Source organism: Nicotiana tabacum, chromosome 13, assembly GCF_000715075.1.
Source record: "Nicotiana tabacum cultivar K326 chromosome 13, ASM71507v2, whole genome shotgun sequence".
Taxonomy (NCBI): Eukaryota; Viridiplantae; Streptophyta; class Magnoliopsida; order Solanales; family Solanaceae; genus Nicotiana; species Nicotiana tabacum.
In genome coordinates this window covers 28952588-28971297 of record NC_134092.1, presented here as the reverse complement: position 1 = coordinate 28971297, position 18710 = coordinate 28952588, and the positions used below count along the sequence as shown (strand labels likewise).

The following is an 18710-nucleotide window of genomic DNA, read 5'->3' as shown; positions in this document are numbered from 1 at the left end:
CAGATATGCGGCCCGCAAAATGGACCGCAAAAGTGATACCAAAAACTGGAATGGTCTGGACCGGTCTGCGATAGGTCTGCGGTCCGCAGACCATTTATGCGGCCGCAGAGTGGACCGCATAATCACTCTCCAAAATTCTTCATGCTAAATATGCGATGGATGTGCGGATCGCGAAACAACTATGCGATTGCATAATGGACCGCAGAACAACCTTCAAAATTCAACAAATTCTCTGCTCAACTCCGCAATGATTATGCGGCCCGCGGAGTGGTTCTGCAACTGCGAACTTGACCACAGAATTGCCTTCTTTTGCCAAAAATTTTTTATCAACTCCTCAGTGCATTTTTTATCAACTCCTCAAACACATAAGTTTACCTCTGCACCACAAAACCTCAGATGTCTTGACAAAATTTTTACAGGGCCTTACAGCAAGCTTATGGTACTGTATATGTTGCATGCAAAATTCCTTGATGAGTGTGAGCGTTTTATTTTATATGCCCTAGTACTTGTGATTTGCTACTATAGATGTGTGTTTGTGAGGTACAATGGGATTTGTGAGGAGCAAAGTTTTGACTTTCATTATATAAATATGAGTAAAAGAAAGGAGTTCACTCTTGTTGTTGATGTCTCTAAATAATCAATAATCGCTTGACAAGGAGTTTGAATGATCTTGACTGCTTCTTTGTGATTTATTTGCGTTGTCTTATGTTTGCTCGAGGACAAGCAAAAGTCTAAGTGTTGATGGTGATAATATGCAAGATTTACATGTAAATGAATATGTTTTACCCCTATTTTGATGTGTTAGGTGTTTTGAAGGTTGAAAGATGTCCAAATGAGCTTAATTATTGAAGTTTGTTATGTAGGAAGTGAAGAGTGAATAATAGAGGTGATTTGAGCGAACCTAAAAGGCAATTTTTGAAGAAAAGAAAAATTGGACCCAGGGAGTGAAGTAACTTCGAAAAGCAGCGTTTTATCTTGAGGGACAACTTAGTCATTTGGCTTAGAAATGTGATATTCGTCTGAGCCTATCATTAGTGATACTGAAAAGTTGTAGCAAATAGGTCAGTTTTCTGTGGGATTCGACTTCGGACTCTTGAACCGGATTATTTTTGCAGCGACCGCTTAGCCCTTTTTATAAGGCATAGTTGGGCGTGATCACTCCAGATAAATGTTACTCTCGGTTATATATCTACTAAGAAATAAAAAATTTATTTGGATAATAAGTTTGTACAAGTTATTACCCCAAATAGAGGTTTGTGTTGTTGTAAGCATGTAGTTCAACTGGACATATGATGAAAAATGAAATAGACATATGTTTATTTGATATCAACTTAAAACTCTAAAGTGTTATAAGTTCTTGTTGGAGATAAAAGGCATCATAAGGTGATTCATATTTATTTGTCAACATCGTAAGAAAATAAGATATTAAAAAAATAGCTTAAAGAATATGAATAAAATGCATAATTTAAAAAAGACAACATACTCTTAAACTATGATAAGAACATGGTATCATGTTTTAACTGTTGCAATACCTGCTGTGGGGGACAAACATATGATTTTAGTCAAAATTAAATGTGTTCGATATTTATGTGGCCAGGTTAAAAGTGAAGGAACATAAAAGTAATTGAAAATTTTAAAAAGAAGCTCGAAAACTCTTTGTTCTTAAGTAAGGATTGCCCTCTCCAAAAAATCGGTTAATCACTAATTCATTATAAATATCACATTGGGTTACTTTTCCGTGTTCTAGAGGAGATCGGTATTAGTAAAGCCGTTAAACTTTTTTTCGTTGTTGCAATTAAGCGATAATCATATTAACCATAAAGCGGTTTATCACCTCAATTGGAGAAATTCTTTTGTTGTATTCTTTGGCCTATATATTTATTGAAAGAGTCAAAATTTAGATGATCCTCAAAAATACCATTAGAAGGGTTTTGAGTATTCGTCGATTGAAGGCTCAATGTCAATAATGGCGTGGATGTTGAAGGAGCATCCTTTTTATTATGTTAATTTTAAGGATGCACTTGTGAAGTTCAACTATCATAACTTATAAATCATCATATATTTTTTTTATAATTTCTTTATCTTTACTTAATATACCACTTGTTTATTATGGAATTTTTCAAAGACCTATAAAGCGTAAAAAAAAGGGCGCTGCAAAAAATTTACCTAAAATTAATTGTATATTTTTATTATTTCCAATTTAATTCATTTTTTAAAAGAAAAAAAGAACAAAGTACATCCACTATTCAGTCAAAGTTGTACTAAGAGCTTATTTGGCCAAGCTTTTAAGAAGCTAAAATACAAAAAAAAAAAAAATAAAAAAAAAAAAAATTTGAGATGTTTGGCCAAGATGAAAAAGTAGTTTTGAGCTAGGAGAAAAAGCTTTTCTGCTTTTTGGTAAAAATTACAAATTCTAGCTTCTTCCAAAAGTAGAAGCATAAGTAGAAAATTAATTTATCTAGATAGAAATAACCTTACAATAAATTTATATTTTCTAAATTATTTCTCATTAATTAAATATTTTTCTTTCATTCCTTTTCCTTTTTATTTCTACCATACCTTTCTTCTCTTTTTTATTTCAATCATATTTTTATTCTCTTTCTCCTATTCCTAAGAGTAGATTTTTAATTTATATTAAATCCTATTCCTAAGAGTAGGGTTTTAATTTATATTAAATAATATATTTTGATATATTTAAATTATCATATAAACAATAAACAATAAGTAATACCAAATACTCAATGTTATTGCTTTGGAATAACTATATTTTATATTGATTAAAAAATTTAATTTATATTATTATTTTTTTATTTTAATTAGTTATTTTATAATAAATATTTAAATTTGTATTTTCCTTTTTAAATAATATTAATTGCAAATTTAATCTTTACTGTTTTTTTGGTAATTTTATACTTTTTGAAAAAATTGGTCAAATATAATGAGTCTCACGACCCAAAATTCCACCGCAGGCGTCGTGATGACACCTAGTCTCTAAGACTAGGTAAGTCGATTTTAATTACATTTTTGAAGCCATTTTTTAATAGAAACTAGCAGCGGAAATAATTACAATATAACAACCTCCCCAAGACTGGTAGTACTGAGTCACGAACTCTAACTGAATACATGGAATGATCACGGGGACCGAATATACAATATTGTTTGATTACAAATTAACAGTACAATGAAATGAAAAGACTCCAAGGGACTGCGACGACCAAGCAGCTCTACCTTGAATCCTTACGATCCCGCTTTAACTCTGCTCAAGTCCGATATCTCCAATACCTGGCTCTGCACAAAAATATGCAGAAGTGTAGTATGAGTACACCACGGTCGGTACCCAGTAAGTATCAAGACTAACCTCAATGGAGTAGAGACGAGGTACAGTCAAGACACTCACTAGTCTAATAACCTGTGCAATATAATATACAAAATAATATGAAACAAATAATAATAAGGGCAGGATAAAACAACCAGTGATATGCACAACAAACAACAATAATACCACTAATATCATTCAACAATTAATAAATACGAATACACCCAATTAAATCAAGTCCTTTAAATAAATATCTTTCACATATAATTCTTTTAAATAACTCTCTTTCAAATATAATTTTCTCAAATAATAACCTTTCAAATATAATTCTTTTGAATAAATCTCTTCAAATATAATTTTTCTCAAATAAATATCTTTCAGAAATAATTCTTTCAATTAAAAAGTCACCATATGACACCTTATTTCAAAATCATAAAATTACGGGTCTCAGCCCATTTTTATATTTTTCGTAAACACGGGTCTCAGCCTATTTTTCATATTTTCATGGCACCTCGTGCCCATAATTAAATCATCATATTTTTCCGGCACCTCGTGCCCTCATTTCATATCACAACTGCACGGACAATTCACGTGCCAAATATCATTATCATTTAATCACAGCACCTCGTGCCCACATTTCATTTTATAATCTACCTAGCAATAGCCACAAGCTCTCAATTTCAACATAAATCAGATTGTTATCAATTTATCAACAACAAGACGAATTGCACAAGGTATAAAAATAAACACAAGAAAATCACAACGTCACATGAAAATCATCAACACCACAACCATACATCATCACATATTATCCCTGACAATAGCCACCCTTATCGCTCCTATTGCCACTCTTATCACTCCCATAGCCACTCTTATCGATCCGCCCAGACAATATCAATAGCCACCCTTATCGCTCTTATTGCCACCCTTATCGCTCATATAGCCACCCTTATCGCTCCGCCCAGACAATATTCCAACAAACACAACAACAGTAAAATGCCACCCTTATACCCACATAATATCAACGGTGAAATGCCACTCTTATATCCTCAAAATAATAATTAACACAACACAATAATTTACACGGAAAATTATCACGACAACATAACAAAAATCAATTCATATCACAATTTGCCCAATGGCCACAACCAAAATTCCAAAGATACAACCAAATCAATTAATTTCACAACAAATAGCCGAAGGCCTCACTCAATGTGTACAACACCCAAAAATAATCAATAGAGATAGAAATTACTCAACATAAAGCAAAGTCTTCATTAAATCCAAATTTAGATAATTATATTTAAACTTCCTTTTAAACTTGCTTAATTAATTATTTTCATGAGAAAATTCATATTGAAATTAAATTCCAAGAAATATCAAACTAACAATACTCACGAAATTACATAAATTTTCAAGTAACAACCACATTAAATTATTATTTAAAAATAAATTCCACAACAAGGATTTAGGCATGGCAAATAAATGATTTAATAAATACTAACAATTATCTAAATTACTACACAATTTGCCCAAGACTTTAACTCAATGAATTTTGCACATATAAGCCCGAGTACATACTCGTCACCTCGCGTACACGGCTTTTCACATTTCACAAATGGCACATTAGACTCAATGCCTAAGGGGTAATTCCCTCACTCGAGGTTAAGCAAGACACTTACCTTTTTGAAGTTATGTCGATATTCCAAAACCGCCTTCTTGCTTGAATTGACTTCCGGACCGCTCATATCTATTCAAATCAGTTGTATAACTTCATTAAAATTCATCGGAAACAATTCCGGATAATAAAATATCGACTTAAAAATTTATTCCAAAAAGTCAACAAAAGTCAACGCGGGGCCCGCTTCTCGGACCCCGATAAAATTTCCACGAAATTCGAACACCCATTCCGATACGAGTTCAACCGTACCAATTTTATCGAATTCCAATAACAATTCGACCTCCAAATCTTAAATTTGTGGTTTATGAAGTTTCTATAATTTTTCCCAAAAATTCATCTCAAAGTACTAATTAAATGATGAAATCAGTGATATATTCATATATGTTAACCAAATTCGAGTTAGAATCACTTACCCCGATGAATTTCTTGAAAAATCACGAAATATCATCTCAAACCGAGCTCCCAAAGTCCAAAAATAAAATAATAACCTAAACTTCGGATATATAGTACATCCTCTGAACTTCCAATGTGCGGTCCGCACAAAAATGGCGCGGCCGCACATCCCCAGCTCCTGCGGTCACACAAAAATGGTGCGGCCGCACTTCACAGCCTTCTCCTCTACCAGGCTTTAGTAAATTGGCCATAACGTTCTCTACAGATGTCCGAATTATGATTTCTTTACTTTTCTGGAAACTAGACACAAAGGGCTACAACTTTCGTTTTTGAATCATCTCAAACTTCTTTGTAGATCAAAAGATATGAGCTTCCGAAGTCGGACCAGCAAATTTAAGAGTTCTTGAACGTGGCCGCACACAATTGTGCGGTCCGCGAACTCCACTGCGGACTGGAGTGTGGTCCGCACTAAAATTGTTCGATCCGCACAATTCTCCTGAGTTATGCACTTCCTTTTTTTCCTCAGCACTCCCGAAACTCAACCGGAACCTCTCGAACACAAACCATATATGAATTTCAATCATAAAACACGCTACGGACCTGCTCGTGCACTCAAAACACTGAAAAAGGTCATTTTGACCCGATATTGACCATGGTCAAACTCTCAAATTTCTTAACTTTATTAATCTCTCAACCAATGACCCAAAATATACACTTAAGCCCCTCGGGACCTCAACCAAATATACCAACACGTCCCAAAATACAATACGAATTTAGTGGAGGCTTTAAATCTCGTCAAACAACGTCAAAATTACGAATCGTGCCTCGAATCGAATTATGAGTTTTCGAATCTCCCAACTTCTATGTTTTGCGCCGAAATGTATCAAATCAATCCGGAATGACTTCAAATTTTGCACACAAGTCATAAATGACATAATGTAGGTATTCCAAGTCCCTGGTCAACTCTTTTCTTTTAAACTTCTTAAATAAGAATTGTTCTTTTAATTAAATTCTGAATCTTCCGAAAAATCAAACTCGACCACACCCGCGGATCATAATACTTATTACGAAATTGCTCAAGACCTTAAGTCACTGAACGGGGCGTTAATTCTTAAAAAGATAAGTCGGGTCGTTACAACGAGCTTGCAAAAAGTATTGTCAAACTTGGATGAGTTTATTTTAAGTGACTTTTAAGCATAAGCCATAAGTTAGAAATTCTAACTTTTAGTCATTTTATCTTAAAAATAAGTGCTTAAAAGTACTTTTTTATTTTATTCAAATACTACAAAATAATTTTAAAATAATTTTGATTTAAAAGCACTTAAAATAAGTCAATCCAAACGGAAACTATTATTTAAAAAAAAAAAACCTTTTGAACAAAATGAATTTCAAAATGCAGCTTGGCCAAGCCAGGTTTTAACAACTGTTAAGTACACTCTTCATCTTCCATCAACAACCACAGCTAAAGTTTCAGAGAAAAAACTCAACAGCAGCAATGAAATCCGCAGCAATTTTCAGAAGTTTCTCGAATCTTCCATCAGGCCAAACTCCAAACTCAGCTCATCGGCGCGTAGCTGAGCGACTCCTTTTACTGCCGAAGCCAAGCGCTTCACTCCCGAAAAAAGTAGGTAGCAGTAGCAGTAGTAAAGCCAGAAGTAAAACATCTGCTTGCGACACAATCTCCGCTAGCTATGGGGATAAGGAATCGGATTCTGTTAGTTCTAATGAGTATACTTCTCCGGCGAAGGCACTCCGGAAACTTCTAGAATCGCCGGGAATTCATCAAGGTCCTGCTTGTTTTGATGCTCTCAGTGCTAAGCTTGTTGAGCGCGCCGGCTTTGATTTCTGCTTTACAACTGGTATGTCTTTTATTTTGTTTTTTAAATATGCCTTACTATGTTTAAATCATTTTTGTTTTTACTTATTTGGTTGTCTCGATTTAATTTCTCCTTTGAGGAGTATCAATTATTGGAATATACTCCAGTCTCAAACTATAAAATTCTCTGTTTAAATTCAGAGAATTCATGGTAATGTGACTATTTTTAAGCTAGCTGTTGCCGTATAGCTATGGTTCAACTTTAATTGGGCTTGGGACTGGCTATACTTGTGGAGCTCTCAATGAAAACAGTTGATCAATTTGTAAAAGAATGAGCATCATTGATTGTTGAGGGAGTTCTTCAAATAAGGTTTTCTGATTATTTTGACATGTTTGATTATTGGAAATGATGTTGAGAGTTTCATTTGCTTGGAAAATACTCGAGAATAGTGTGATCAGCTAAATTTTGAGTGTTGGGTATATTAAGGTGTAAAAGACAATTTGGATTTTCACCATCTCTGAACTTGACAAAAGCAGCATGAAGGTGCAGGCTTGTTTTGTGTGAACCTGAAGATTACAAAGGAGGAGACGTCATGTTGTGTCAGATGGGACACTTGACCTTGTTTGCGTGAAAATCGTAAAAGTAATGGATTTGATGTTATCAGCTATTGTATGTGCTGGAAATGTTGATGTTAAAATGACTCTCTTGTTCAGACCACTATGAAAATAGTATTATGGAGCCTTGACTAAGGGAAAGGCTCAGGAGTTGAGGGAGAAGCCGTTGGCTATGGGGGCCTGGAAGAGTAGTGGGGACGCGAGTAGTATGTGGACAACGACAGCGAACTGCATTAGGGAAGCTGCTAGGGAGGTGTTAGGGGTCTCGAAGGGTTACTCGGGTGGCCACAAACGGGACTGGTGGTGGAATTGGGAGGTCCAAGGAAAAGTGGAAGCTAAGAAAGCGGCGTATTTAAAGCTAGTGGGGAGCACGAACGAGGAAGAGCGGAGGTCGTATAGGGAGTGTTATAAGAAGGCAAGGAGAGAGGCGAATTCGGGGTCACGACGGCTAAGACTGCAGCTTTTGAAAGATTGTATGAGGATCTTGGGAGCAAAGGAGGGGATAAGAAGTTGTACAAGTTAGCCAAGATTAGGGAGAGAAAGGCTCGGGACCTGGATCAAGTGAGTTGCATCACATACGAAGATGGTAAGGTTTTGGTGGAAGAGGCGTGTATCAGGCATAGATGGCAGGAGTACTTCCATAGACTCTTAAACGAGGAAGGGGATAGAAACATCGTGATGGGCGAGTTGGAGAACTTAGAGAGTCGGAGAGATTTTGGGTTTTGTAGGCGTATTAAGTGCGAGGAGGTTGATGTGGCAATACAGAAGATGGGCAGGGGTAAGGCGACTGGGCCTGACGAGATCCGGTGGAATTTTGGAAAGTAGCGGGTAGGGTAGGCTTGGAGTGGCTAACTAGCCTGTTTAACGTCATTTTCAAGACGAAGAAGATGCCCGAAGATTGGAGGTGGAGTTTGATGATTCTGTTGTACAAAAACAAAGGTGATATCCAGAACTGCAACAACTATAGGGGTATCAAGCTGCTGAGTCACACTATGAAGGTTTGGGAGAGGGTGGTGGAGCAGAGAGTGAGGACAAGTGTATCTATCTCTGAGAACTAGTTCGGATTTATGCCGGGACGGTCAACTACATAAGCCATTCACCTTTGTGAGACGATTGGTGGAGCAGTATATAGAGAGGAAAAAGACTTGCACATGTGTTCATTGACCTTGAGAAGGCTTATGACAAAGTCCCGAGGGAGGTGCTATGGAGATGTTTGGAGGTTAGCGGAGTCTCGGTAGCGTATATTAGAGTGATTAAGGACATGTACGAAGGTGCTAAGACTCGGGTGAGGATTGCGGGAGGAGACTCGGAACATTTCCCTGTGGAGATGGGGTTGCATCAGGGATCAGGCCTTAGCCCGTTTTTGTTTGTCCTAGCGTTGGATGTGCTGACACGACACATACAAGGGAGGGTGCCATGGTGTATGTTATTTGCTGAAGACATAGTTCTGATTGACGAGACGCGAGGGGGTGTTAACGCTAGGTTGGAAGTTTGGAGATAGACGCTGGAGTCCAAAGATTTCAAGTTGAGTAGGTCGAAAACTGAATACTTGGAGTGCAAGTTCAGTGATGAGAGGCATGAAGAAGAAGTGGAAGTAAAGATTGATACCCAAATCATTCCCACGAGAGATAGTTTCAAGTATCTTGGGTCTATGATCCAAGGCAACGGGGAGATTGACGAGGATGTTACCCACCGCATTGGAGCGGGTTGGATGAGATGGAGGCTTAGTTTCGGGGTTTTATGCGATAAGAATGTGCCGCCTAGACTTAAGGGCAAATTTTACAGGGTAGTGGTTAGACCGGCTATATTGTATGGAGCTGAGTGTTGGCCCGTCAAGAAGTGTCATGTTCAGAAGATGAGCATAGCCTGAAATGAGGATATTGAGATGGATGTGTGGACATACCAAGAAAGACAAGATCAGGAATGAAGTTATTAGGGATAAGGTGGGAGTGGCATCCGTGGAAGCCAAGTTGCGGGAATCGAGGCTGTGATGGTTTGGGCATGTGAGAAGGAGAGACATAGATGCCCCAGTCAGGAGGTATGAGAGGTTGACCATGGCGGGCTTGAGAAAGGGCAGGGGTAGGCCAAAGAAGTATTAGGGAGAGGTGATTAGGCAGGACATGTCGGTGCTTCACCTAACCGAGGACATGACTAGCGATAGGAAGGTGTGGAGGTCAAGGATTAGGGTGGTGGGTTGACAAGTAGTTGTGAGTTTCTCTTAGGTTTACCAATAGTACTAGTAATATTCTTGTTGTTGGTTGAAAGTTACTTCCTTTTAGTTTGTTATTATATCTGGTACTTAGCAACCTCGTCCATTGTTTTTGAAAATTGCTACGAGAAATTGTTGCTCCCTGATTGTTACTATTTGATGCTACTCTTTCTCCCTTTTACTGGAAATTGTTGCTCCCTGATTGTTACTATCTGATGCTACTTTTTCTCCTCATTTTCCTTATCGTCTTTTGTCTCCCTCGTCTTTTTTTCTCCCACCTCTTTCTTCTTCTTCTTCTTCTTCCCTTTTCTTCCTTTCCACCTTATCTTAAGCCGAGGGTCTATCGGAAACAACCTCTCTACCTCTCCAGGTAGGGAAAAGGTCTGCGTACACACTACCCTCCCCATACCCCACTTGTGGGATTATACTGGGTATGTTGTTGTTGTTGTTGGATATTGAAGACAATAGATAGAGCCATTAACCTCTTGGCTGCAGAATGATTTTCTGATATCTTTCAGGAGTTGATATGAATTTCTCATGATAGTGATGAGCAAATACGAAGGGAAAGTCAGAACTTTGCTACAAAATTCGTCCTCCCTATTGAATTTCATGAAAATTTTTGTGGCATATTTTAATTTGTTTAGTTTGATGGAAGTTTCTCCAGTAAGGAAGAGCTCAAACTACTTGTCAATGCTCAAGCAACTTATGGCTAGTCCGAAAAAAATTTCCAAAAATGCTCAAGTAACTCATATAAAAAATCTCAAAATGGTAATGCAGGGTGTGAAAAGAGCAGCTTCCTCGCTAAACTGTCCATTCTTTCTTCTCTGTCTAAAAACTACCTCTCTCATGTGAAATAAAATGCCCAAGCCCATATAAGTGGATCTTGTCGTGTAACAAAAGTTTCTTTCTTTTAATTAGCTAGTAAAATATGAAGTCACGAGATAAGCCTAGGGTGAGACTTTTTTGCTCTTAAGTTAATTGTGGAATTAAAAGAATTTATAAGCATCTTTTGTAGTTCTTGCTAGGTTTATGCATACTACCTGGTTAATGGCTTCATAGTGTTGCTAGTTTATCCATCCAGTACCTCGGAATCTCAGCTCCAACCATTCTGCTGTTGGGGCAGCTCGTGGAGGCGTTGAGGTGTGTCTTGTCTCTACAGACTGTAGGTACTGGAAATTAACTAAAGTGCTGTATTGGAAGATTCACTGCATTAGTGTTTCAATCTTCTGCTTTAACTAAGAATGGATTTATAGTGTGTTGGCCAAATACTAATAATATGTTCTTTCTTAGCTAATATCTGTAAAACATCTGTCAGGTTTTGGAATATCTGCCACACGATTAGGAGTGCCAGATACAGGACTAATTTCTTATGGAGAGATGGTGGCTCAAGGTCAAGAGATCACACAAGCAGTGTCCATACCAGTAATTGGAGATGGAGATAATGGATATGGTAACGCCATGAATGTCAAGAGAACTGTGAAAGGATATATTAGAGCAGGTTTTGGAGGAATAATTCTCGAAGATCAGGTTTGTGTCGGTCTAGCTTTTTTATCCTCTACTGTTTGCCTGAGTATTCTTGTTTCATTTCACAACTCTTTATGATTTTTTCTACTTCCTCCTCTTGAAATGGTGTTAGCAGATGTTCATTTTCCTCCTCAATTAATCTGTAAATGCTGTCTCTTTTGAAGGCTGGACCCCATTTTTCCTCTCCTCTATAAAAGTTCTTATAGAAATTGACAAGGTCCTTGATTTCCACTGGGTTGTCAATAGAAGTGCCATTTAAATTTCAGCTTGTCTATTTGGTTGCATCTCTTATGTGCATTTTCCATTTAGTGAGAGACTTCGTGTTCATGTCTCCCTCCTTTTTCCTTAAAATCTGAACTTCTGTCTCCAAGAGATTTCTACTGCTTAGACAATTTTTTGGAATTCCACGAGCAGAGAGATCGACTCAGCATGCTTAGCTTCACGTAATGGTCTTGTTTCTTTACACTTTGATTTGAGAGGGGGTAGTAGAAAGGAACCTGGAGTTTCAGAATTTTCCTTTCTCGTGTATGATTTGCAAGGAACATTGTGTCAAAGAATGTAACTTCTATTGGACACACTTATTTAGTTGAATCAGAAAGCAAATGAGTTCAAACTTCCTCCTTCCCCATCTTTTATTCAATCCAAACAACAGAAAGAAATGTATATATTTCACACCCTCCACCATTGTCATTTCCTCTTTCTGCAGTACCTCTTGCTGAATCTTTTTGGTTATTGAGTTAGTATCATGAATAAGTTTTCATCCTCTTCCTTTCTTTTTTCTCTCTCTTACCATTCATGTAAATAACAGTTGTACATTCGTATTTAGAAATGTCCAGTAATCAAGTCACAAGTCAATCGACTTTAGATAACTTGGTTATAGATATTAAATATATTGATTTTCATGGGTTTAACTCCAAAGATTTCAAATGAGTCATCTCACAAACTGCAAAATTTCGGATTTTGATTATAAATCTAAGCTAGCGCTCCAGGATGTAAATATTTTAGGTTTCATAGTACAGATTATAATTTATAAGACCTATATAGACAAAAACTACTGTGCTAGAACGACATTCTTGCCAAACTTAACGTTTCTGTGGTTGACTTTTAGCTGTTGTACATGCTATTAGAGATGGCCGCTTTCCCTTGTTTAGGACTCAAATTAAGGTGAAGCATTTAGCAATGAGCAGAATTGCAATTTACTGAATTGTAATTAACATTCAAACGTCATGTATTATACTTCTCCCGGCTTTATCTAATACTTTTATTCATCCAAAAAATTGTACTTTCTCCCTGCTTTGTGTATTTTTGGCTTAATTAATACTTATGTCAAAAGTTAAATCCTTTACAGCATATAGCTGAAAGCCTGAAAATTCGTTTTTTTTTTTGTGAATCCCCTTTTCCCACCTCAACCATGTTTTTGGACTTAATCGTGTATGATGCTGTTTCTGTAGGTTTCTCCCAAAGCATGCGGTCATACACGTGGCAGGAAGGTCGTCTCTAGAGAGGAAGCAATAATGAGAATAAAAGCGGCTGTTGATGCTCGAAAGGAAAGTGGATCTGACATTGTGATTGTGGCACGTACTGATTCTCGTCAAGCAGTCTCTTTTGAGGAAGCACTTTGGCGGGCACGTGCTCTTGCTGCTGCTGGAGCTGATGTTCTGTTCATTGATGCTCTTGCTTCCATTGAAGAGATGAAAGCTTTCTGTGATGTCTATCCACTGGTTCCGAAGATGGTATGCCTTCTTTCCCAGATTTTGCATTGGGTAGCATGTTTATATTGTTCTAATATAGAAAGCTCCACTGTAATATATCTATTCTACTTGGTGGTGTCCGTATGCCTCTGTCTCAGAATGAAGTAGTTGTGATCAATCTTTCTCCTGGTCAGGGCTTTGAGTTTTGTTATACAGGAGAAACTTCCAGCATCCATTTGGTTCAAACATTTCTGATAAGGCTTATACAATTGCATCCAGGCAAATATGCTTGAAGGTGGTGGTAAAACGCCAATACTCACTCCTATTGAACTTGAGGAACTTGGATACAAAATTGTGGCATATCCACTTTCCTTGATGGGGGTATCAATATGTGCAATGCAGGTTAGATTTTGTACTTCGTATTATCTTTTCTTACAGCAATTTTGCTTATTCATTCAGGTTTTACAGTTAGGTGCATCCTGGAGTATACACATAGAAACAATACACTTGCGCTATAGATCAAACCAACCCAGAATTTCCTTTTCCACCCTTAAAGCAAGTATGACGGTGGCCCCATGAGAATAACTTCAGAATACGGAAATCACTTACAAACAAACTGCCCCTTCTGCTTCCCTACTTGAGGAATATATTTTCTTCTTTCTTTTTCTCTTTTTATTTTTTAGTTTTTAGATTTAGTCATCTCAACGTTTCTTATACTGTGAGAAGTTGCACTTTTTGGACAATGTGGAGCAAGCATTGAGAACAAGGTATATAAGCAGCAGAGTACTATGCAGTGAGAGGCTATAAAGCTATAGTAAATGTTTATGTAGTTTGTGGTTTAGAGTGTTGAGCAAACAATCAAAATACCCTTCCCCGATTGTTCTACCGTGGAAGAAGTATTTAGGCAACATGCGAAGAAATGGCTTTCTATAGAGGACTCTTTATGTAGACCAACAAGATGCATTTAGCTTGCTGTTCTTCCATTAAATCAAGCATATCTTTCTGAGGCGTGGAAGGGCTTCACTGAGTAAGTCATCATGTGTAAGAAGTCAGTCATTGGTTTTCTTTATATTGTTTCTAATTCTATTTTTTTTTCATCCTGCAATTTCTCCAGGATGTGGATAAAAGAAATCTTGAAACAAAAATAGCTGCATATCTCCCCACACAATTAGCTTTTAAGTGGAAAAAATTAATCCTTTGCCAACGACTGGCTTGAGTTATAGACCCCATGACAGCTGGCCTAGAAAAATTTCTTCTGCACGACATTTAAAAAAAAAAAAGAGTTGCTCTGTTAACCAGTTACTGACATCTTCAGGATGCACTATCTGCCATTAAAGGAGGTCGGATACCTTCACCTGGAAGCATGCCTTCATTTGAAGAGCTAAAAGAAATCCTAGGCTTCAATACCTACTATGAAGAAGAGAAGCGTTATGCAACAACAAGCAGCCAACTTCCTTCTCTGAAAGGTGAGCAAAGTTGTCAAATAGGCTAAGTATTTGAAAAGTCAATTTGGATTCAGGTCTTGTGCAGATCCTCTTAGTACAGATCCGAAGACATTTATTTACCCCATTTCCACATTTTAATTTCAGGCAATTTCTCATCAAGAAGCAACGAGTATGGTGTTCAACCTGGCATCCCAGCTGATACTGAACAGAGGGGTCAAATACCACAGAACCCTGTTGAGGTACTGATTCCTGAGGTGTATGACAAATTTCCTGGAGAGGGTGCAAAAGGAAATTTCTCAGGGATCTGGTCTCGGAAATTAAGAGTAAAAATTACTGGAAGAGATGGATCCGAAAAGCTAGATATCAGAATTCCTGTAAGTTATTCTCTTACGCTTATTGTTTTCGAGAATGAGAATGGAAATGAGAATGATATGCTATTTGTTTTATTTTCAGCTATTAAGTATATGAAATTAGTTAACTCAAAAGCTATTAATGTTTAAGAGAATATTTACAGTTTATGATGCATGCCTGAAGGGCACACACTAGCATTAGCATAATTGATATTGTCTCGAGGTACCAAAAAAGATAAAGAATAAGACAATTTAACAATGACTTTTCAAGAGAGATCAGTTAGGTAAATCACTTTGAAGATTTGTTGATTTAAACCTTGTAATGCTAACATGTGTACTCTGCCCACCGAAATTGTTCTGCTGCATGGATTCAAGCATTATACTCGAGCTTTGTGAACCAGCTACACTGTAAGATCTGCTTTTTTTCTTTCTGAAATAGTTTGAAACACCCGCCTGGGTGGCAGTGAACTCATTTAGGGGGGGTTAATCCCCAGAGTATCAGCAAATGTAATAATAAAATGGGTTATTAGTTTGGCTATAGAATCTTCACGAGCTTTACGACTGTAACAGGTTAGACGTGTTCTTTTTGGTAGGCCAATAATTAAAGAAAATGCTTTAAATATAGGGGATGCCATTTCATCTACATTATAAGCTATGTGAAAAGACTCCTCGCCTTTGATATCAAATATAGTGTCAAAATATTTTTTTGCAAGTAAATATGTTCAAGAAGTTCTGGATTCCAGGTTTTACTGCAAGTATTTCATTTTTAAGAGACAATAATTCCTTCGTTTTGAATAACTGATATTGGCGACAAACCGTGTTCCAACCATTTTGTTGGATCCATACTTGTTTTAGCAGTTATGAGCTCCTAAGGAGTGCACCAGAGCCATTTCTTAACTAGAGAAGATCGAACTCATGTGCTTTAACTTAGGAACCTTTTCTTTGTTTCACTAATATTGTCATTCTTGTGGGAGGCATCTACAAGATAACATATTAGGTACCTTTTTTATTTAGCTTTATGTTTGTGTTCTCCTCAGCATTATGTGGTTTCTTAAGGTTCATCTTTATACATGATCAATTATGGAGCATGGAAGCGTATAGTCATTATTTGTTGCATCAAGATCAATGGTTTTCTAAAATTTTGAACACTTGTCTCATTTCCTCAGGCTGGATTTTTGGAAGGAATCACAAACATAGTTCCAGGTATGTTTGTTCTCTTAGGGGTCGTTTGGTTGGAAAACAAGTTATCCCGTGATTAATTATCCCGGGATTAGTTATCCCACCCTCCCATGGGGAACCCGGGATTAGTTATACCACGATTTTATTCTAACCAAACGTGGAATAAACTTATCTGAAATTTAATCTCAGGATTAATGATCCCTTATCCCTCGTACCAAACGAGCCCTTAAGTGGTTGGCAATGCTTTTTGAAAGTCAATTATTTATGAACGTATTGCTGAAAAGTTTAGCATGTATTTTTTCTATACAGCATTGGTAGGTGTAAACATCAAAGCTCTGTTGGATGATGCAACTTTAGAAGAGGGAGGGAAACAGTTGTTGGATTTTCAGGATACAATGGGGGACAGAATTCAAGTTTTTTTGGAGTAAGAGATCTTTTGTTTTTCAACGAAAAGCATTTTGATAAATAAATCTTGAACAATCAAAAATAATTTGGTGATTATATGTATATCCCTACTTTAGCTTGTACGAGCTCCCATATATTTGTTTCACCTAAAAAAAGAGAAAGGAGGAAAGGTGATGTCTTATCAGTGACGAAGCTGATTCCTATATCTCAAGTGTCTTGATTTGTTGACTCAATGTGATTAAAGACTGATGTATGGTGACAAACAAATACGTTGGGTGTAGATACATAACAAATGTACGACTATTCTATTAAATTAAAATAGTTTGATCAAACTAGAGGTGAAGTATTAATTCACCTTGTCATATCCCATGATTGGAAGAGAAGTAAAAGAATTTTTCTTCATTATTCCATTTAAATTCAAAGTTATAGTGAAGGCAAGAAAAGTAGAAAAGACAAATATAAAAATAGAACTTTCTGTTTAGACATGTATACGCTCCCATTTCCTTTATAATCTAAACAAACCAATTAAACCAATTGTTATTATTTTTTTTACATATCCCTCTTTTTACCAAAAATGCACTAATTTCAGCGCATTTTACCTTCAAAAGAGCCTTCTCTCAACTTTAAAAAGTCCAAACTCTAGCTGGTAACGTTCCATAAAAGATTCATGATTTATTCAATGTTTAAATTTCAAATTTCCATCAGACCACCTAAGTATGATGGTTTTATAAGAAATTGGATATCAATTCACAGGAGTTAATTCAACATAAATTGCTCGTGGACAACCAAAGTTGAGGATACATGTAGTAGCAATGTGAGATTTAAACTATTTAAAGACAGAATTATTATTTTAAAGTTTTTATGTATAACAATCATATATCCCTCTATTATTAATCAATGCTTAACAATCTCTCGTTATAATACCCACATAATAAGTATGTGAAACAACCGATGCCCATATCATCATAATGTTATTCTACATTAATTTTGGGAATAGACCAATATGCCAATTGCAGCACAACTAATGTCAAGATTAATATACAATGATTAATTAGCAACAACCAAATTCCAGGATTTGACACTGGGTAACTTACAATAAATATTCCTATAATATGATTCAAGCAACCCGGTATTTTGATCGTTTTCTGCGAAATGTACTCTTTTTTCCTCAACAATTGTAGTGATATGTGAATATAAAAAATATATAAAATACATTTATAGGATGTGACCTAAGGATAAAACATATAGAAAAAAATAGACGGAAATTATTAATTATTACAAGCAATAAGTCGTAGTATTTTTTATTTTATTCTTGAACCACGTCTGTATTGGATCAAACAGATTTTCAGAACAAATTAGTGGACAGTGTGTAACCAACTCGTTATTCATTAAGTTATTAGTAATTAGATTATTAAGTTCCACAATAGGCCTTCACAGTAGCAAGGGTTTTTATACATGCTCCATTCTCAAGCAAATAAGAATTTGCAAGTGTCCTTAAATTTTATATTTTATACATGGGAAAAGGTCCAGATTTACCTCCGTACTATTAAAAGCTGTTTACATTTATCCTCCTTAAAACTTTTTGTCAAAAATCATCCATAGCATTTTAAAAAAATTGCAAATGCTATCTACAATGGCACCCAACCCCTCAATTAGTGTCCATGTCATTATCTTTTATAATATTTTATTATTCACTTATTTACTAAATGACTTGGCCATTAAATGACTTGAATGACACGACAAAGATAATGAAGCAGATACACCCACTCCCTGCAATGCTAAATGATGAGCTCGTCAATGCTTCAGCGGCCACAGTTCCCAAAATAAGTCGAGCTCCTCGTTTATTGCTCACTCGGTGTAACAATCCGGTCAGTCGTTTCGAGAGTTATAGCCTTATTTTTCTCATTCCTGCTTTTTTATGTGTTGTTCAACGGTGTTGAGTTGTATCGAGTTGATAGGTTTGGGTCCGGAGTAATTTTGGAGTGAAATGAGACACTTAGTCCGTTAGTTAGAAAGCTAAGTTAGAAAAATCAATCGGAAGTTGAATTATGAATAAACGAACTCATTGGGTGATTTTAGACATAGG

General features: G+C 36.4%; 1 protein-coding gene across 1 annotated transcript; it reads left to right on the top strand.

Annotated features, from left to right (window-relative positions):
- Window positions 1-6769: 6769 nt before the first annotated feature.
- On the top strand, window positions 6770-16956 carry LOC107765651 (uncharacterized). Its single transcript, XM_075227859.1, has 8 exons — window positions 6770-7249; window positions 11346-11557; window positions 13006-13287; window positions 13525-13647; window positions 14561-14711; window positions 14835-15064; window positions 16207-16243; window positions 16529-16956. The coding sequence occupies exons 1-8, from the start codon at window positions 6886-6888 to the stop codon at window positions 16645-16647; spliced, it is 1518 nt and encodes a 505-aa protein (XP_075083960.1). The 5' UTR covers window positions 6770-6885; the 3' UTR covers window positions 16648-16956.
- Window positions 16957-18710: the final 1754 nt, after the last annotated feature.